The sequence below is a fragment of the Elephas maximus genome, chromosome 10 (assembly GCF_024166365.1).
Source record: "Elephas maximus indicus isolate mEleMax1 chromosome 10, mEleMax1 primary haplotype, whole genome shotgun sequence".
Classification (NCBI taxonomy): Eukaryota; Metazoa; Chordata; class Mammalia; order Proboscidea; family Elephantidae; genus Elephas; species Elephas maximus.
This window is the reverse complement of record NC_064828.1, coordinates 43,395,730-43,413,734: the sequence shown is the minus strand read 5'-3', so window position 1 is coordinate 43,413,734 and position 18,005 is coordinate 43,395,730. Positions and strand designations below refer to the sequence as shown.

The following is an 18,005-nucleotide window of genomic DNA, read 5'->3' as shown; positions in this document are numbered from 1 at the left end:
AGACCATTAAGTCTGGTCTTATGAGAATTTGGGGTCTGCATCCCACTGCTCTCCTGCTCCCTCAGGGGTTCTCTGTTATGTTCCCTGTCAGGGCAGTCATCGGTTGTAGCCGGGCACCATCTAGTTCTTCTGGTCTCAGGATGATGTAGTCTCTGGTTTTTGTGGCCCTTTCTGTCTCTTGGGCTCGTCGTAATCGCCTTGTGTCCTTGGTGTTCTTCATTCTCCTTTGGTCCAGGTGGATTGAGACCAATTGATGTATCTTAGATGGCTGCTTGCTAGCGTTTAAGACCCCAGGCGCCACTCTTTAAAGTGGGATGCAGAATGTTTTGTTAATAGATTTTATTATGCCAGTTGACCTAGATGTCCCCTCAAACCATGGTCCCCAGGCCCCTGCCCCTGCTACGTTGGCCTTTGAAGCATCCAGTTTATTCAGGAAACTTCTTTACTTTTGGTTTAGTCCAAGTGCGCTGACCTCCCCGGTATTGCGTGCTGTCTTTCCCTTCACCTAAAGTAGTTCTTATCTACTATCTAGTTATTGAATGCCCCTCTCCCACCCTCCGTCCCTCCCCCATCTCATAACCACAGAAGAATCTTTTCTTCTCAGTTTAAACTGTTTCTCAAGTTTTTACAATAGTGGTCTTATACAATATTTGTCCTTTTGCAACTGACTAATTTCACTCAGCATAATGCCTTCCAGGTTCCTCCACGTTAGGAAATGTTCCACAGATTCCTCACTGTTCTTTATCGGTGCATAGTATTCCATTGTGTGAACATACCATAATTTATTTATCCATTCATCTGTTGGTGGGGACTTTGGTTGCTTCCATCTTTTTGCTGTTGTAAACAGTGCTGCAGTGAACATGAGTGTGCATATATCTGTTCATGTAAAGGCTCTTATTTCTCTAGGATATACTCCAAGGAGATGGGATTGCTGGATCATATGGTAGTTCTATTTCTGGCTTTTTAAGGAAGCACCATATCAATTTCCAGAGTGGTTGTACCATTTGACATTCCCACCAGCAGTGTATAAGTGTTCCAGTCTCTCCACATCCTCTCCAACATTTATTATTTTGTGTTTTTTGGATTAATGCCAGCCTTGTTGGAGTGAGATGAAATCTCATTGTAGTTTTGATCTGCATTTCTCTAATGGCTAATGATCGTGAACATTTCCTCAGATATCCGTTAGCTACCTGAATGTCGTCTTTAGTGAAGTGTCTATCCATATCTTTTGCCCATTTTTTAATTGGGTTGTCTTTTTGCAGTTGAGTTGAAACTTACTTTTGAGGAACTTTACCTTGAGCTGGCCATTGACTCTTTAGTCTTAACTTTTTTGACTCTTTTAAGGAGAAAATAGTACATGACAAAGGCAAAAACCTATAGGCATTCATTTATATGTCTTTTGTCATAATGCATTCATTTATAAAATGGTAGATGTAATGGGAAAGGATGTAAGTTTTTCTACCGTAAAGCATTATTTTTAATTGTGCTTTAAGTGAAAGTTTACAAATCAAGTCAGTCTCATACAAAAATTTATGTACACCTTGCTGTGTACTCCTAGTTGACCTCACCCTAATGAAACAGCACGTTCCCTTTTTCCACCCTGTATTCCCCCTGTCCATTCAGCCAGCCTGTGTCCCTCTCCCTCTTCTCATCTCGCCCCCAGACAGGAGCTGCTCACGTAGTCTCATGTGTCTACTTGAACCAAGAAGCTCACCCCTCACCAGTATCATTTTATGTCTTACAGTCAGTCCAGTCCAAGCGCTGTCTGAAGAGTTGGCTTTGGGAATGGTTTCAGTCTTGGGCGAACAGAAGATCTGGGGACCATGACCTCCGGAGTCCTTCTAGTTTCAGTCAGACCGTTGAGTCTGGCTTTTTACGAGAACTTGAGATCTGCATCCCACTGCTCTCCTACTCCATCAGGGGTTCTCTGTTGTGTTCCTTTCAGGGCAGTCATGGGTTGTAGCTGGACACCGTCCAGTTCTTCTGGTCTCAAGCTCATGTAGTCTCTGATTTATGTGGCCCTTTCTGTCTCTTGGGCTCATAATTACCTTGTGTCTTTGGTGTTCTTCATTCTCCTTTGCTCCAGGTAGGTTGACACCAATTGATGGATCTTAGATGGCCACTTGCTAACGTTTAAGACCTCAGATGGCACTTACGAAAGTGGGATGCAGAATGTTTTCTTAATAGATTTCATTACGCCAGTTGATCTAGATATCCTCTGAAACCATGGTCCCCAGGCCCCTGCCCCGGCTACTCTGGCCTTCGAAGCATTCAGTTTATTCAGGAAACTTGTTTAGTAAGGCATTTTTTGAGTGGTTTATTTTATTTTGGAGGCTAATAAGTGAAGTTTTGGCAATTTTAACTTATGCAGTTTTCTTTTATACTAGCTTTTATTATTGCATGTAAATAAAAATATAAACAGTTCTCTAAGAAGTTTCAGATTGTGTGATGAACTGCTTTTTATATTTAAGAACATTTAATACTTAACGCTGGACTGGGGTTGTTCAGCTCTAACATCACTTACCAATTATTCATGCATGTTGAGTCTAAAAGGGGTCTTGCATACCTGACTCTCTTAATACAGATACAATGACATTAGAATTTTAGGGTTAGGTTTGTGTTTTTTTTTTTTAATGAAGTAGTTTAGTACTGGATTATTTATGCTATTTACAAGCTTGACTTTTTGGTTTAAAGTTTCTTTAGAAAATGTTTGATAATGTTTGCTTCTAATTTATAATAGAAATGCCCTTTGTTTTCCTGACAAGAGTGTGACTAGCTATACCTTTTGGAGGTTTAGAAACACGAGATAAGTCAATTCAAAGTCTTTTCTAGTTGTAAGTTTTACATTTTTCTTTATTTTAAAAAATGTAAAAGCATACCTGTTCAAGTACGAATATTAGAAACATGAACTGAAACTAAGTTTAAAAAACCTTGTAGAAAAAAATGTATTTAATTTTCATAGTATATATGGTTTTGTCATCTGCCTACTTTAGGTAGTAGTTCTTAGAAACTATCGTTTCATGTCAACAAATACTCCTCTGTATGTGCTTTCAATTTCTTTTTTAACCAAACAACCCTGTTGTTGAACCCAATATGGTTAAATAGGTACAAGGGGGCTGCTAGGATCTTGGGACTCCAGAGCCATGACTTGAGGCTCTAATGCTTAGTGTTATTTTATTTATTGTCTAGATGTACTTTATTGTCCGGCCAGTCCCTTTTAGTTTTGAATTTATATCCGTTTTTTAAAAAATGGACTAATTTATCTAATACAAATAACACATTTATTTAGATAATGTAAGAAGTATCAAGAAAAAAAATTAAATATTACCTGTAGTCCTACCACTTAGAGAATTGACTACATTTAATATTTAGAATATTCCCATCCAGACTTTTAAAATTTTCGATAAGGATATCATAGTGTTTTGAAACTCACTGTTTTTACTTAATCTTTTTTAGTCAACTCAAATATAATACTTGTGGTTGTTTTATGATATTTCATTTTGTGGATTTAACCTAGCCTCCATTGGTAATCCTTTAGATTGTTTATTTCTTTATAGTTTTGTAAACAACACTGTCTTTAAGGTTACCTGTATAAGTAGGTACAGTGAAATCTGTGAGAACTGGCACTCAATGCCTTGTCCAGGTATCACAAGTTTTCCACCTTTGACAGGGTGCAGCTTACTGCTTTTGTGTCGTTCTCTGTTAGTGGAAAATATTTGCAGTTTTCCTTCTCTGATAGGTTTCCACCTTATATAGATTCTGGCTTTCACAGGCTTTACTATATAAGGATGAGGTTTGCAGTACAGTGTCTCAAGAAAGAATAATTAGGAAATAATAAATTGCTTCTTTATACATTTCCTTTATGAAGTTAGGTAAATAAAAAGTTTTATTAAATACAGAGTTCTGTATGAAAATGTTGGTTCAGAGTCTTAGGCATGAAGATGAAATTTAAGGAAATAAAAACTTTTGTTTTTGGAACATGGCTTTTGATGGTCATAATCCTGGTAGATCATCAACAATTTTACATGAAACGATAATTCATGAGTTTTCTTAGCATTCTTAACGGTTCTCTAGTCATTGTTGGTTTTCGTTCTCATGTTTTCTCTGACAGAGCTTTGGATGAGTAAAGAGCTTTGTACAAATTAAACTAATTTAGAAACTAGCCTTTTTTCCTTTATCCCAAAATGTGAATCAATCGCGCCTACTGGATCATAGCACTGTTTCCACAGATTTTTTTGGTATCTTCTTAGAGGGAAGAAAATTATTTACAATCTTCACCACATGGAATCAGCAGATACAATCAAATCTAAATGGATTTTTTTTCAAAAGGGCAAGAGAAAAGTGGGAAAATTGTCAGCTTTTTAACTTTATAAAGACTCATTCAAAATTTGACTCAAGTGGGGAAGGCTCCTAAAATCAAGTGCTAATAGATCAAGTTCATCTCTCTTTCAGCTTGTTCACCCTTCCTGGCCCTCACTTTTTCCTCCACTTAAGGCAAGAGAAAATGGCTTAGTGATAACCTTTCCTTGACCACACAATCCAGTATTTCTTTCTTGCTAAGTAAGTTATCCTTAAGAAATGTATTTAGTCTATTAATACTTCTTAAAATCAAGACCATGAAACTAGCTAGAGAGGCTTGATACAGTTATTTTGGTCTGTGCTTCAGTGGGTTAAGCTTTTTTTTCCCTTTCAGTTTTTTAGTTCGATATAATTTCAGACTTCAAGGAAAGTTACAAGAATAGTACAAAGAATTCCATATACTTTGTACCCAGGTTTCTCAAATGTTAACACTTTATCCCATTTGCTTTATCTGTTTCTCTCTCTAAATGTACACATTTATTTTATTTGAACAGTTCAGAAAGCTAATTTGCAGACGTGTGGCCCTTTCAGTACTTTAGAGTGTGTAATATATCTGCAGAGACATCTTTTTACATGACCGTAGTACAGTGATAGGAATCAGGAAATTAACGTTGATATGGTACTATTGTTTAACCCCAAGCCCTGTTGTCTTTATTTATTTTTTAAAATAATTTCTAAGCTTTCTGTAATTTTCAGGGCACAGAGTGTGGGGAGGTTCTGAATTAATACTTGGTTAAAATGTTGGTATCATAGGATTTTTCTAGCTTTGTATGATCTCCGTTTTTGCTGTATTTTGTATCTCAGTAAATAACAGCAGATTGATAATGAAAAATAACACAGTGTGTAGCATCTGAAGTAAGTGCTATTAAAGGAGCCTTTATTTAGAATATGGGAGAAGAGCCAAAAACCTTAAAGACCTCCTTTGGTCTTTGTCCATTTTTGGTTTTGGACATGGAAAGCTTGAATTATAGAATTGTAATAATCTGTTTTCTTTTGATAGTTGATCTTATTCTTATGTCTTGTTACTCATATGCTATATTATAAGTATAAAATTTGGGCTTATCAAAATATTTTATGTCCTTTCTTGAAAAGATTTCTAGGCTTTCCCCATTTAAGAGATTCATGTTCTAAGAATAAGTATCTATGTAGTTCTGATTCTTAGTGAATGGACTTGTCTTAGTTTTCCTGATTAGTCTCATCCATCCTAACTTTTCTGTCTTTTAAGTCCATAGGATCAGATTTATTTGCCATTTCCCTTCTTTCCTACTGGTGTTAGAGAATTGCTGTACATTTTCTGACTCTTGATTATCAGTTTATTGAAAAAGAGAAGCCTTTTACCTTTTTGGCATTTCTTTTTTTTTAATGTAAATTATAAATGAGCTTCCCTGGCTTATTCAGTATTTGTCATTTCCTGTTCCCCATTCAAGATGGCAGATTGTCAACAGGACCTGTAATGTTTCTGTAAAGTGTGACTTTGATTCAAATCGTGTCTATATTAGGCATTTTAAGATATTTAAAGAGAAATTCTTTTGTGGCAGTGACGTGTTAAGTAGGCTTTTAAAAACCCGCGGCACACACGTAAAACATTTATGGAGATTAAGTTTCCTCTGTTTAGGAGAGGGTATAAATTCAGCAGAGTTCATGAAATGTTGTTACAGTCTCTCTAGTTTCAAATCAAAGACACCAGAATTGTTGCATAGCAAAAGAATATTCTTTTCAGCTAAGGGATTTATGTAGCTTGATTTTATACTTTTAAAATTGCCTCTTCAGGTGAGCTTAGTTATTCTTTTTCAAGAAAATATCCTAATTTGGGCATTTTGGCTAGTATCAGACAGTATCAGATTGATGCTTTTTGAGTCAGTATACTTTTTAAAAATGCAGTATCATTTTGTAGTTAGTTATTTCTCCTTAATATTGTAACATATTTTAAGATGATAGTCGATTATCATATAAAACCTTTATTTTAATTAGAATGATAGAAAATAGGACAGATCTAGTAAGTATGACTTGACTAAATCCTTACTGTAAAATAATTCTAAAATAAGCTTGTATTTTCTAGATTGTTTTCCTGTTGGTTTCATTTCAGAATATAAGGTTGATCAACAAAGGGAAGATGCATTTAAGAAGGAGAACATTTCAGTCCAGTGAAAGAGCTATCTTATTTAAAAATAATAGTTGTGTATGGAAAGGTAAATTTTATATGTAATGAGTATATGTGTTTGTGAATAAGTGTGGATTTAAACATAGTATCACAACAGTAGTCCATAGTTTGGCTTACATACTGCGTACCGGTGTAAGCTGCCAGTGAGTCAGTTCCAACTTATGACGACCCCATGTGTATTAGAGTAGAACTGTGCTCCATAGAATTTTCAATGGCTGATTTTTTGGAAGTAAATCTTCAGACATTTCTTCCAAGGCACCTTCGAGTGGACTCAAACCACCAACCTTTCAGTTAGCCGCCGAGCACATTAACCATTTCCACCATCCAGGGACTCCGACCCAACATGCTGTGTAATTAGTATGTTTTTCATTGTACTCTAATGCAGAGGGCTGTGCATTTGTATAGGATTTGGTGATCATCATAATGGTTAAGAGGGTTTTGTTTCGGAATTCATAGTTAAAAAGAAGTTTTTCTTACTGTAAGAATTAGAAAAAGTATTTCTCTTTTGATAGATTCCACCAGTGATTGGGAATCAGGTTTTTTTAATTTAATGCGAAATGACTTTTCAAATATACCTTTGAATATTGGTATTAATATTATGTGTAATATCCTTTTACATTAATACCATTACAATTTTCCCATTTTTGCTAGCCAGACTTGAAATTTTTCGTTTGAATTTTGTTGCATTTAGTATAGGTAGTATATTGGGTAGGTTTAGAAAGAAAATGAAGGCAAGTTAAATTTGTTGTTGAAAGAGGTTCCTCAAAATAGGTGCTAGATAAGACTGTGGTTTTTGGCTATGCAACATGCTTTAATATTTTTTAGCAGCTTTTGAAAAATTGGGATTAGCACTAGGAGATTCCATCTTTTCCTCAAGTTGGTACTATGCTACACAGAAACTAATGTTTGCCTCTAAACCCAATGTTGTGGAATTGATTCCAGCTCATAGCGGCCCTATATGTCAGAGTAGAATTGCCTCATAGGGTTTCCAAGGACCACCTGGTGGATTTGAACTGCTGACCTTTGGTTAGCAGCTGAGCTCTTAACCACTGCACCTATAGTGTGCAAAAAATATGTATATATATGTGTGTGTGTGTGTACATACGTATGTGTGTATATATATATAAAATTTGGGAACAGCCTCAGTTTGAAAAATGGCTTCCATGTTGTATAGAAGGATGATGACATTTTTTTTCAAGTCCTTATGTTTGACTTTAGCTCTCATATGATGAAATTATTTGCAAGATAATAGCCAGTAAAATTAAAATTTATGGTACACACAAGTTTAATAAGAATGAGCAGGGAAAATTCAACAATGGCTTCACAGAGGAGATGGAATTAGTGTGAAGGAATGGGTGGAATTTGGATAGTCCCAGGTACCTTTTAGAGAGTAGGGACATACGTTTCTGTATATGTGTAAATGTGTAAGAGGTATTCTCTTCCTTTGGAGGAATAGGTGAGGACAGAAAAATAGACAGGACAAAATGTGGTAGAAATAGGTAGGACAAAATGTGGTAGAAATAAACCTAGTGAACATTGAGGAAACTGACTTGACCGGCAAATAGGAGGATTCGTATTGTGGAGCATTAAAAAAGATTGAGTAGGAAAAATAGGATTAGATCATGAAGCACATGCAAGTAAGTACTGAATTTTAGGTAACCTTGATCCAAAGAGTGTTGAAGCATCAATTGTGGTTTCTGAGCAAGGGGTGATGTAATAAATGTGGTAATTTTAGAAAATTAATTTAGCTTCAGTATTCAAATTTGATTGAAGCCAAATGGAGTTTGGAGATAGAAAAACCCATAAAGAATTTATTGAAGTAATTCATATGAATGAAAGTCTTGATTAAAATGAAGCCAGTAGAGAAAAAGATTAACCTGTAAAATGTTTTAAAGGAGAATTTTTAACCGCCCCCGCCTTAAATTCAAGTTGAAGAGGAATTCTTAAGGTGTAGTTGCAGAATTTTAAGAACAAAACTAAACAGTGGTAGTGATATTCATAGAAGTGGAAAGGTTAAAAAGGACAGCTATTTTGTGAGAAGGGGTGATTTTTTTCCATGTTGAGGTTAACTGATGGTTGGACATTCAGTTCACAGTAGTTAGAGAATTCGTTTATAGTCACTTAATTGTCGTGGGGAAATCCTCAGTTGACACTAAATTTCTCTTATAACTATTTTAGAAAATTGAGACAATGTGAACATACTACATACTTTATATTCAGAAGTAGAGTTGCTGAAACATTTCTAAGAAGTGAGTGGTTACTGTAAAAGAGAGCTAATAAATGTGCAGGATTCCACCTATTTCTGTTAAGGCTTATCCTCTCATTGCCTTGTATTGTATTCAGGCTACAAAGTTAAGTGATAATTCCTATAAAGTTATTAACATTCAAATAGCCATAGTGGGTTTAATAATAAGTATTATATAGCAGTCTAGTCAGTTATGTTGATATTAGTGAATATGAGGTCATAATGTTGACCCTGGATTTGCCTATTTTAATTATTTTTACTTTATGTTTATTATAAAGCTTTTTTTTTTTTTGCTTTCCAAATTATTTTTTTCTGATACTTTTCAGATTGAATTTTCTTTCAAAACATATAAATAAGAGAAATGGTTCTCCTGTTACTTCTGAAGCCTAAAGTTAAAATGAAGAGATCCTACGGTACTGCAGAAATTTTGAGTTTTGTATATTTTGGTCTGAATTATCTAGGCAGCGGGAGAAATTTCCCCCTTAAATCTATGGCCTGTGGTGGTATTGACTTTTTATATCATTACAAAAAATGCAGAAAGTTCATGGGTAGGTCAAGATTTTCAAATTTGGACAAGGTAAAAAAGTATTTTGAGAGAAATTGGGGTTGATTTATTAATGATAAATTTGTGCTAATATGCCAGGAAAAAATCCACACAAACACCAGGGAAAGTTAATAGTTTGTTGCACCCTCGTAAAAATCATCTGTACTTATTTCTTTGTTAACTTTTTAAAATAGTGAATTAAGTTGAAAAGCCTGTGTCTTACTCTTTATATTGTTAAACATTAACCATAAACACCAAAATTTTCCTTTATTTTTATGGTACCTTCTGTGTCTGTTAGTTTACAGAACTTTGGTTGAATAACAGAAGATTCTGTTGTTTATATGTAACACACTACTGTTCAGCAGTGTGTATCTTAAATATTTAAACCCTTTTTAATGTCTTTTTTGTTGGATGGTATGGAAAATTTATGACTTCGATACCTGATACTTTTATAAGCAGAACTTAAAAATGGCCTATTTTGTTAGTAAATATGGTTTTAAAGGCTGCTAGCAAGTCAAGCGGTAGCCATTAAATGAACCTCTACTGCTGACATTAATTTACAGGGGTCAACAGGACAAAACTCTACGACATGATAGCTGATCTGGGAGATGATGAGCTGCCTCACATCCCTTCAGGAATCATTACACAGTCTAGGTCACCCTCCACTAGAATGACTGGTCATGAAGGTGCAAGAGCAGAGGAAGGTACAAAATTCAGCTACCATGTTTGTTTACATTGCAGAAGATGTTAATTCCAAATTACATCTCCATGATATTGCAAATTTGTTGCTGTTTGAATATAATTAGAAGAATTTTAAATGATCTTCAGAGAAGTTGGACAAGCTTTTGGTGCAGTAGTCTCAGATTTTGAGATTTTGGGCTTCTGTTTCTTTATATTTTGTTATTAATGTTAGGAGCAGTTATTTCTGTCATAGGTCAATTCAGAGTATTGTTTCTGAAGTTTAGCTTACAGCTCTAGTAGCAGTAAAATAGTAATTTTAAAAAATAGAAAAGAATTATTACATATAGAAAACAACTATTAGTCATTTTTGTCATATTGCTTGACTTTAGTGACTAAATAGTTGTCATTTATTAGGGGTCAACTAAATGCCAGGCATTGTGCTTGGAACTTTACATATATTTTATTAATAAATATATATGTAACTACTGCCTAATTTAATCATTCTACGACAGGGTAGCATCCATTATTCCTCAATTTGGTAGCAGTATATACTTTCTGGAAATGAATTTTTTTTAATTTGCCTAAACCAAAAGTTGTAGGAAATGAAAGTACCGTACTTAAGTATTTTCTCTGGAATTTATTTTAGCCAAAGATAGGTAGCTGCATTTGATTAATTTATAATTCTAGGTCTAGATCCCAAGTAATTAGACTGAATTATTACCAAAAGTTATTGTGATGTGTGAGATATATATTAGATAATTTATTATCTACTAATTTGTTAAAGGAAACCCTGGTGGCGTAGTGGTTAAGTGCTACGGCTGCTAACCAAAGGGTCAGCAGTTTGAATCCGCCAGGCGCTCCTTGGAAACTCTATGGGGCAGTTCTACTCTGTCCTGTAGGGTTGCTATGAGTCGGAATCAACTCGACAGCCCTGGGTTTGGTTTTGGTTTGGTAATTTGTTACATGGATTGAATTCCATTGATACTCCTGCTTTTGCTGTATAAGGTGATTTGTTTAACACTTCAGTCAAAAACTTTTAAATGCTCCTTGTTCTCTTAAGAGTTTTCTGGTAGCACATTTTCCTTACAGTTTAAGAGTTTAGCATTTTTTCCTTATTACAGTCATCTCTGAAAGCATTTACTAACCACCATAATCTGTAAAAATTTGAAGAAGAATTAAGAAAATCACTAAAATAATAAAAGGAAACCAAAAAGTACTAAAGCATGAATAGCACCAGAAGAAGTAAACTAGTCTGTTGGTTTTTCTAGATCTTTTCTCCAGTATTTAGCTATTTTCATGTTTTACTTTAGACAGTATTTAAAAATGAATTTACTGAGTCCATTATTTTTCATTTTATGCATTTAGTAGCTATTTAGCTTCTTTGGTCTATTTTGCTGAATAATGCATAGGAAAACTTGCTAAAATTTTAGTAATTAATGTACATTGAGCAAAAGAAAACCCTGGTGGTATAGTGGTGAAGAGCTACGGCTGCTAACCAAAAGGCTGGCAGTTTGAATCCACCAGGCACTCCTTGGAAATGGCAGTTCTACTCTGTCCCGTACAGTTGCTGTGAGTCAGAATCGACTTGATGGCAGTGGGTTTGGGGTTTTTTGTTTCTTGTTTGTTTTGAGCAAAAAGATTTTACAGTAGATTTTAGTTTGAGGTAAACCCACATTTAAATGTTTCAAACCACTGACCCGTGGAAAAAGCCAGTCAAGGCCTACTCTGTGCAAAACCATTTAGAGCTCTGTGTGTGTGTATCTGTATCTGTATGTGTGTTTTTAAAGAAAAAATGTAAAATCATTTCTTTTTTATTACAAATAGTAACTATGAAATAATTTTAAAATAACTAGTAAATACATTGGTTTAATATTAAGCACGGTTAAGGGGGGCCCGAGAACCCTGGTGGTGCAGTGGTTGTCATTTATTGGGGGTCAACTAAATGCCAGGCATTGCACTTGTCTGCCATCCAAAAGGTCCGCAGTTGGAACCCACCAGCCACTCTGTGGAAGAAAGTTGTGGCAGTCCACTTCTGTAAAGATCACAGCCTTAGAAACCCTATGGGGCAGTTCTGCTCTATCCTGTAGGGTCACTATGAGTCACAGTTGACTTGAGGGCAGTGAGTTTGGTTTTTGGTTGGAAGGAGATCCCAGAAGGAGAAGACAGGATAAAAACTGGGCCAGAGCAACACAGTAACCTGGTGTTTGCAAAAGCCATGTAGGTCAGTGATATGTTTCTTGATAGTTGGAAGAAGGAGAGAGGAAATAATTTGGTAAACATGAACCTCATTATACTTTTCAAAGGGTAAATCTTATTAGAATTTGTTATTTAAGGAGATTTGAATTCTGCTGAGAGCTAAGAAGGGAGCATTAGAGTTCATAATCTCTTACTTATTTTCAATGGCAACCCTCAACTTTGTGCTTTCCTGTTGAAATCCCATATCATACCTCATTTTATAAAAAAAAAAGTTCTGTTTCAACGGAAGATCCTTGTACATTACAACATTTCAGAGTATTGTTGCTAAAGGCTTCAGACATATCAGGTCACCACTGGCATAAATGGAATCATTTATTGGGTGTATTGGTTCTTAAGGTTTGAAAAAATTGGAGGAGAAAGGAAGGGTTTGTTACGTAAGCTACAGTTTTCTTGATTATAGTGTCATCAAAAGAAGGATTAGTTATAGAAGTACAAAAAGGACCTTGTTGAAAGATCTTTTGGTAGTCCCTAAGATTGCCGTAAGAGAAATGCTACTATGATAATAGTGTTCTTAAATTGCTGGAACAAATCTCTTAGGCTACCTACTAAAAAGTGTCATAATTTCCACCACCAAAGTAGAAGCTACTTTTAATCATTTTATCTTTCATTGAGTTGGTAATAATATTTTTAATGCTTATATAACCATGTGCTGTAGTAGGTAACTTTTATTAACAGTAATTGAATGATTTTATAGAAGCTAATTTCCTCTGCAGAGAAACAAAGGAAAACAAATTGAGTATCTGCTGTGATTACCACATGCAACACTTATGAGCGATTATGGAAAACAGAAATAAAAGCTTAAAAGATTTTTTTCCACGTAGATACATATGTAAATAAGTGCTGAGTAATCAGGATAGCTTGCTATATATAAATAAATATATATGTGTATGTACAGTTAAGGAGCCCTGGTGGTGCAGTTGTTAAAACATTCAGCTGCAAACCCAGAGATCCTTGGTTTGCACCGACCAGCTTCTCTGTGGGAGAAAGATGTGGCAGTCTGCTTCCATAAAGGTTACAGCCTTGGGCACTGTGGTGGCAGTTTTCATCTGTCCTATAGGGTTGCAGTAAGTCAAAATCGACTCACCAGCAACAGGTTTGGGTTTGATATATACAGTTAGGGAGAGAAATGCATTCATATGTCTAATTACAGACAAATATGATACTAATTTTTTGTTTAATCATTTAATCCGATATTTCAGTAAATCTAGCTAATACTGCCCAACACTTCCCTTAGCGTGTCCCTAAATTTGTCGGTGTCTGACCAGAATTATCTCTGTACTGCAAAGAGAATATGTAAAAATGCAAAAAAATATTATGTTATCTTATTGGAATTTTATCAAGATTTAGGGTAGTGAATGATTGTATAATTGTGAGTGGGAGGTATTGTGGCATTTTGTTTTAGCTTGTCATAGAAACAAATTATGAATCTAAAGGTAAAACATCTCTCTGTACTGGCTAAAAATGCTTTGAGTAAATATTTTCTAGTGAAGTTTATATAACTTTTTAAACATAATTTTAAACTCTTGATTTTATAGTTCTTTGTTGCTGGTATTACTGATACCTGCATAGGAATGAATGATCCATGCCACAGATTGTTCACATTCAACACTATAGCCATTGAAAGATTAAATTAACTACTGCTTAGTATCCCTATGTATATTTTCTATCAGATTTCAAGTTTACTCTGGATTAGTTGTTGACTCACAGCTTCATTTTAGCAGTATTATTGAGGACCTTATTTGAGTCAAATTATATGACTGACTTTGATGTGGTAAAATAATTAAGGTGTTCTAAATAAAGATTAGTTTTACTTTTGCCGTAGTATATATCTAGAAGTCATTGAACTGTATTTTTTCAGAATCATCTTCAGTAGTATTAATGATGACTGTCAGATTTCATTACACCTGTTGTTTCTTGTAGTATATTAAATTTATATCATTTTTATATAAATTTTTCAGAACTGATGATCAGCTTGAGTTTTTATGTAACGTTTCCCTTTAAAATTTGCTCATCAATGTTAAATGTGTTTGATATGATATATTGTATTATAATGACTTTCCCCTTGCATCATAGGGTTACAATTTTGCTTTCAAAGCATGTGTATGAAATGATATTGAGAATTATTGCTTACACCATAACTGTTAGAGCAAAATATTCATAAAATAGTATACTTAAATTATGGCAGAGTTTGGTTTTAATTGGTCAACACTATGTATAGAGAAAAAAACACATTTTAAATAATTTAATCAGAACTCTTAATATTAAATGGAAAGCTGTAATAATTCATACAATATACAGAAAAAGACTAAGAAAAATGAAACTTTCACCTGAGTTTAGTTTGAAACTAAGATGGCAAGTAATTCTGATCAGAAACTTAAAGTTACATATTTAGTTGATACAGATGAGTTGCTTCATTTTAGAAGTATCATGGTAAATAAACATGGAAATTAAAAATCATAGTCAAAGTTTTAAAGCTAGAAGGCATTCTGAAGATCACATGAATTAAGGTTGGGCAGAAAGGCAACTGACATTATTGCTGCTCCTGGTAGAATCTGAGCAATTAAGGCTTCCTTTCAGTAAGCTGATACGTTGTGTAGCAGGCTGTTTTAGCAACAGTTTATTTTTGAATGCTTGTATTAATTTTATCAGGGACTAGCATACCTAGCAATTTTAAGCAAATATATTGTAAAGCAAAAGGATTTAGGAGCAGGAGATCTGATGCCCATGAATAGCTAGTATCTGATATTTAGCTCCTTCATTTAATTAAAGTGTGTTCTATTTTTTATTTAACATGTGTAGTTAAAAGTGTACACATGATGGAGCTGGAGAAGGATTTAAATAGAAAAGGTTTTTATGCCCCACCTCTGGAATAGTATATCTATTTGTAGAAGGTTATGTTGCAGTTCTACATGTTTGTTTATTACCACCCGGTAAATAGGATTTTTGGGGTGGAAGAAATAAGGAGGGAAAATAAAAATAATGTTACCAAATATTGTAACTGTTAAGTGCTTACATTTCCCCCACAATATTGTCTTGTACTGTATGATTTTTCAGCATTTAAGAAGCGGTTTTGTTCTTTATAGCTGAACCAATAACGTTTCCATCTGGAGGAGGCAAGTCATTTATTATGGGTTCTGATGATGTTTTGTTAAGTGTACTGGGCCTTGGAGACCTTGCAGACTTGACGGTAACAAATGATGCAGACTATAGTTATGATGTAAGTGCAGTTTTATTTTTAATTTTTTTAATGATTTAATAGAAGGCTCATTATTGGAATCACTTCTAACTAATGCAGAATTAATATCAAGGTGCATGGAGAAGATAAGTTTAAAATAACTGTGTCAGTGTGTTGATTTGAAGTGACGTTTTGTTTTTTTTTTTTTAAATAACTACTTTCTTTGTGGTGTTTAAATTATTCTTAGGTATTGTGGTAGATTAGCGAGGAGTTTGGGATGATTACCTTAAAATGTTGGTAGATAAATGTCGGTCGTAAGTAGTCAACTCTCAATTATCTATACAAATTAAGCCATGGTTTTGGTGTTAACAAGAAAAAAAAATAGATCACATATTTGCATTTAGGATATTTCTTAAAAAGCATGTTTTATTTTTGAACTTTTATTTTCTTAAGGATAATGTTAAAGTTAGCTTGCATTGTTTCCTGAATACTTAGCTACTCCTTCATTAGAGGGGTAAAGAGGATGAGGAAGATGGGAAGGACAGTGTTAGAAGTGAAATTAGTCTTGGGTGAAATTTGATTTTAGAAAATTAACACTCAATTGAGAGTTAACTATACTTGTTTAGATTTTATGTTAATTTTGCAATTTTTTTGCTAATTAAGTATCTTTCATTTTATAATGAATATCTTTTTTTTTTTTTTTTACATTTTTTCCTTGTTAGAGTACTTCTCAGAGAGGTCAGCCTTGGTGGGCTGGATTATTCTCATTAATATTTTTAAAGTATATAAACAATTAGATTTTAGTAAACTTATGACTGCTTTACAAGTGGTTGCACAGCCTGTGTTGACAGATAGAGAAATGAAGGTAAAAGACAACCTCTGTCAATATCAACATTAGTGAAAGTGGGATGAAAATATTGAAGTATCTTTAGTTCAAATTTGGAAAGTACTTTATCTTGCTGCTTTTAAAAATTTCTCATGCTAACAAATTTCCTAATGATAATGGTACTGTTATTACTGTACTCTTGGATTTTTGGCAATAATTTATACAATTTTTAATGTTTTCGTTTAAAGTATTGCAGCAGTGGTAGTTATTGCATTGTTCTCACCTGACGTATAATAGGAGCTTTGGGGTTTAGCTTGAAGATTAGATTAAAACAGATTAAGGGGCTCTTCATTTGATCTAGGTATTTGAAAGGCTAATGATATTATTATTTTTAGTTCTTAAATGATAAAAATGTGTTGTTGTGTTATAAAGTTTTTAAGATACATTATATTTCCACTGGACATTTTAGCAAAACAGTTTTTAGTATATGGTTTAAACACATCAAAAACAAAGAATTCCACATGTCTATCCATTTACTACTTTTACCACTACATTTTGCTCTGTCTTTGTTTTTAGTTGCCTGCCAATAAAGATGCCTTTCGAAAGACATGGAACCCCAAGTATACGCTACGTAGCCATTTTGATGGAGTACGGGCATTAGCTTTTCATCCTGTAGAACCTGTGCTGGTTACTGCCTCTGAGGACCACACTCTGAAACTTTGGAACTTGCAGAAAACAGTTCCTGCAAAAAAGCAAGTATTTTAATGTTAGCCTGTTCGTTTGTTTTTTTTTTTTCCTTCAGTTTTGCTAATAATTATAGGTTAATCATTTCTCTTTACTATCCCATATGTTTTATGCACACATTTGATCTTACCCAATACTTTTTAATATCAACCAGTGATTTATCATTATTTAATTGCCTTTTCTCCACCCCTCTTTTAGGAGTGCCTCTTTAGATGTAGAGCCTATCTACACATTTAGGGCCCACATGTAAGTTTTCTTGAATTCTTATTTAATTTGCACTTTTGGTTATTGCTAACTGTTAATTATTCATCGATAAACATTGTGATTTTCTCATAATGTTTGTTTTATATTAGAAAAGGCATATTCGTTGAATAATATGTCATTTGATTAGCAGTTACCTTGGTGAGAACATAATCAGTATTATTCAAATGTATATATTTACCCTAAACCATTTTTAGATTCCACATAAATTTAGAAATTCGGGGATGAGGGTGTGGATTTCCTCTTAGGCTTTATAATTAACTTTTTCCCTTTTTTTTTCTAATAGTGGCCCTGTTCTGTCATTAGCTATTAGTTCTAATGGAGAACAGTGTTTCAGTGGTGGTATTGACGCAACCATCCAGTGGTGGAATATGCCTAGCCCTAATGTGGATCCTTATGATACGTATGGTAAGTAAAAGGCTCGAAACATATTTTTTGAAGTTAATGGAGACTATAAAAATAAATACCTCAAATATTATAATGAGTTTTTTTTTCCTGGTTTTTGTTGTCGAGAATATACACGGCAAAACATACACAAATTCAACTCTTTTCTGCATGTACAATTCAGTGACATCAGTTAACGTTCTTCAAGTTGTGCAGCCATCCTCACCCTCCTTTCTGAGTTGTTCCTTCCCCATTAATATAAACTCACTACCTTCTCAGGTTCTTATCTAATTTTTTGAGCTGCTGCTGTCAATTTGATCTCATGTAGATAGTTCTTAGAAGAGCATAATGCTCAAGGCAGACCTTTTT

At 34.2% G+C, this 18,005-nt stretch overlaps 1 protein-coding gene across 5 annotated transcripts in view; it reads left to right on the top strand.

The window, feature by feature from the left end:
* The window catches only part of STRN3 (striatin 3), a 110,698-nt gene that overhangs the window by 75,499 nt on the left and 17,194 nt on the right, over positions 1–18,005 (top strand). For 4 of the 5 annotated variants that reach the window (XM_049898721.1, XM_049898724.1, XM_049898725.1 and 1 more), the window contains 5 exons: positions 9,873–10,013; positions 15,330–15,463; positions 16,824–16,999; positions 17,190–17,237; positions 17,539–17,660. In XM_049898721.1, coding sequence (XP_049754678.1) covers positions 9,873–10,013; positions 15,330–15,463; positions 16,824–16,999; positions 17,190–17,237; positions 17,539–17,660 — 621 coding nt within the window. The remainder of the gene's footprint in view (positions 1–9,872; positions 10,014–15,329; positions 15,464–16,823; positions 17,000–17,189; positions 17,238–17,538; positions 17,661–18,005) is intronic. The other variant, XM_049898723.1, reaches the window with a different exon arrangement.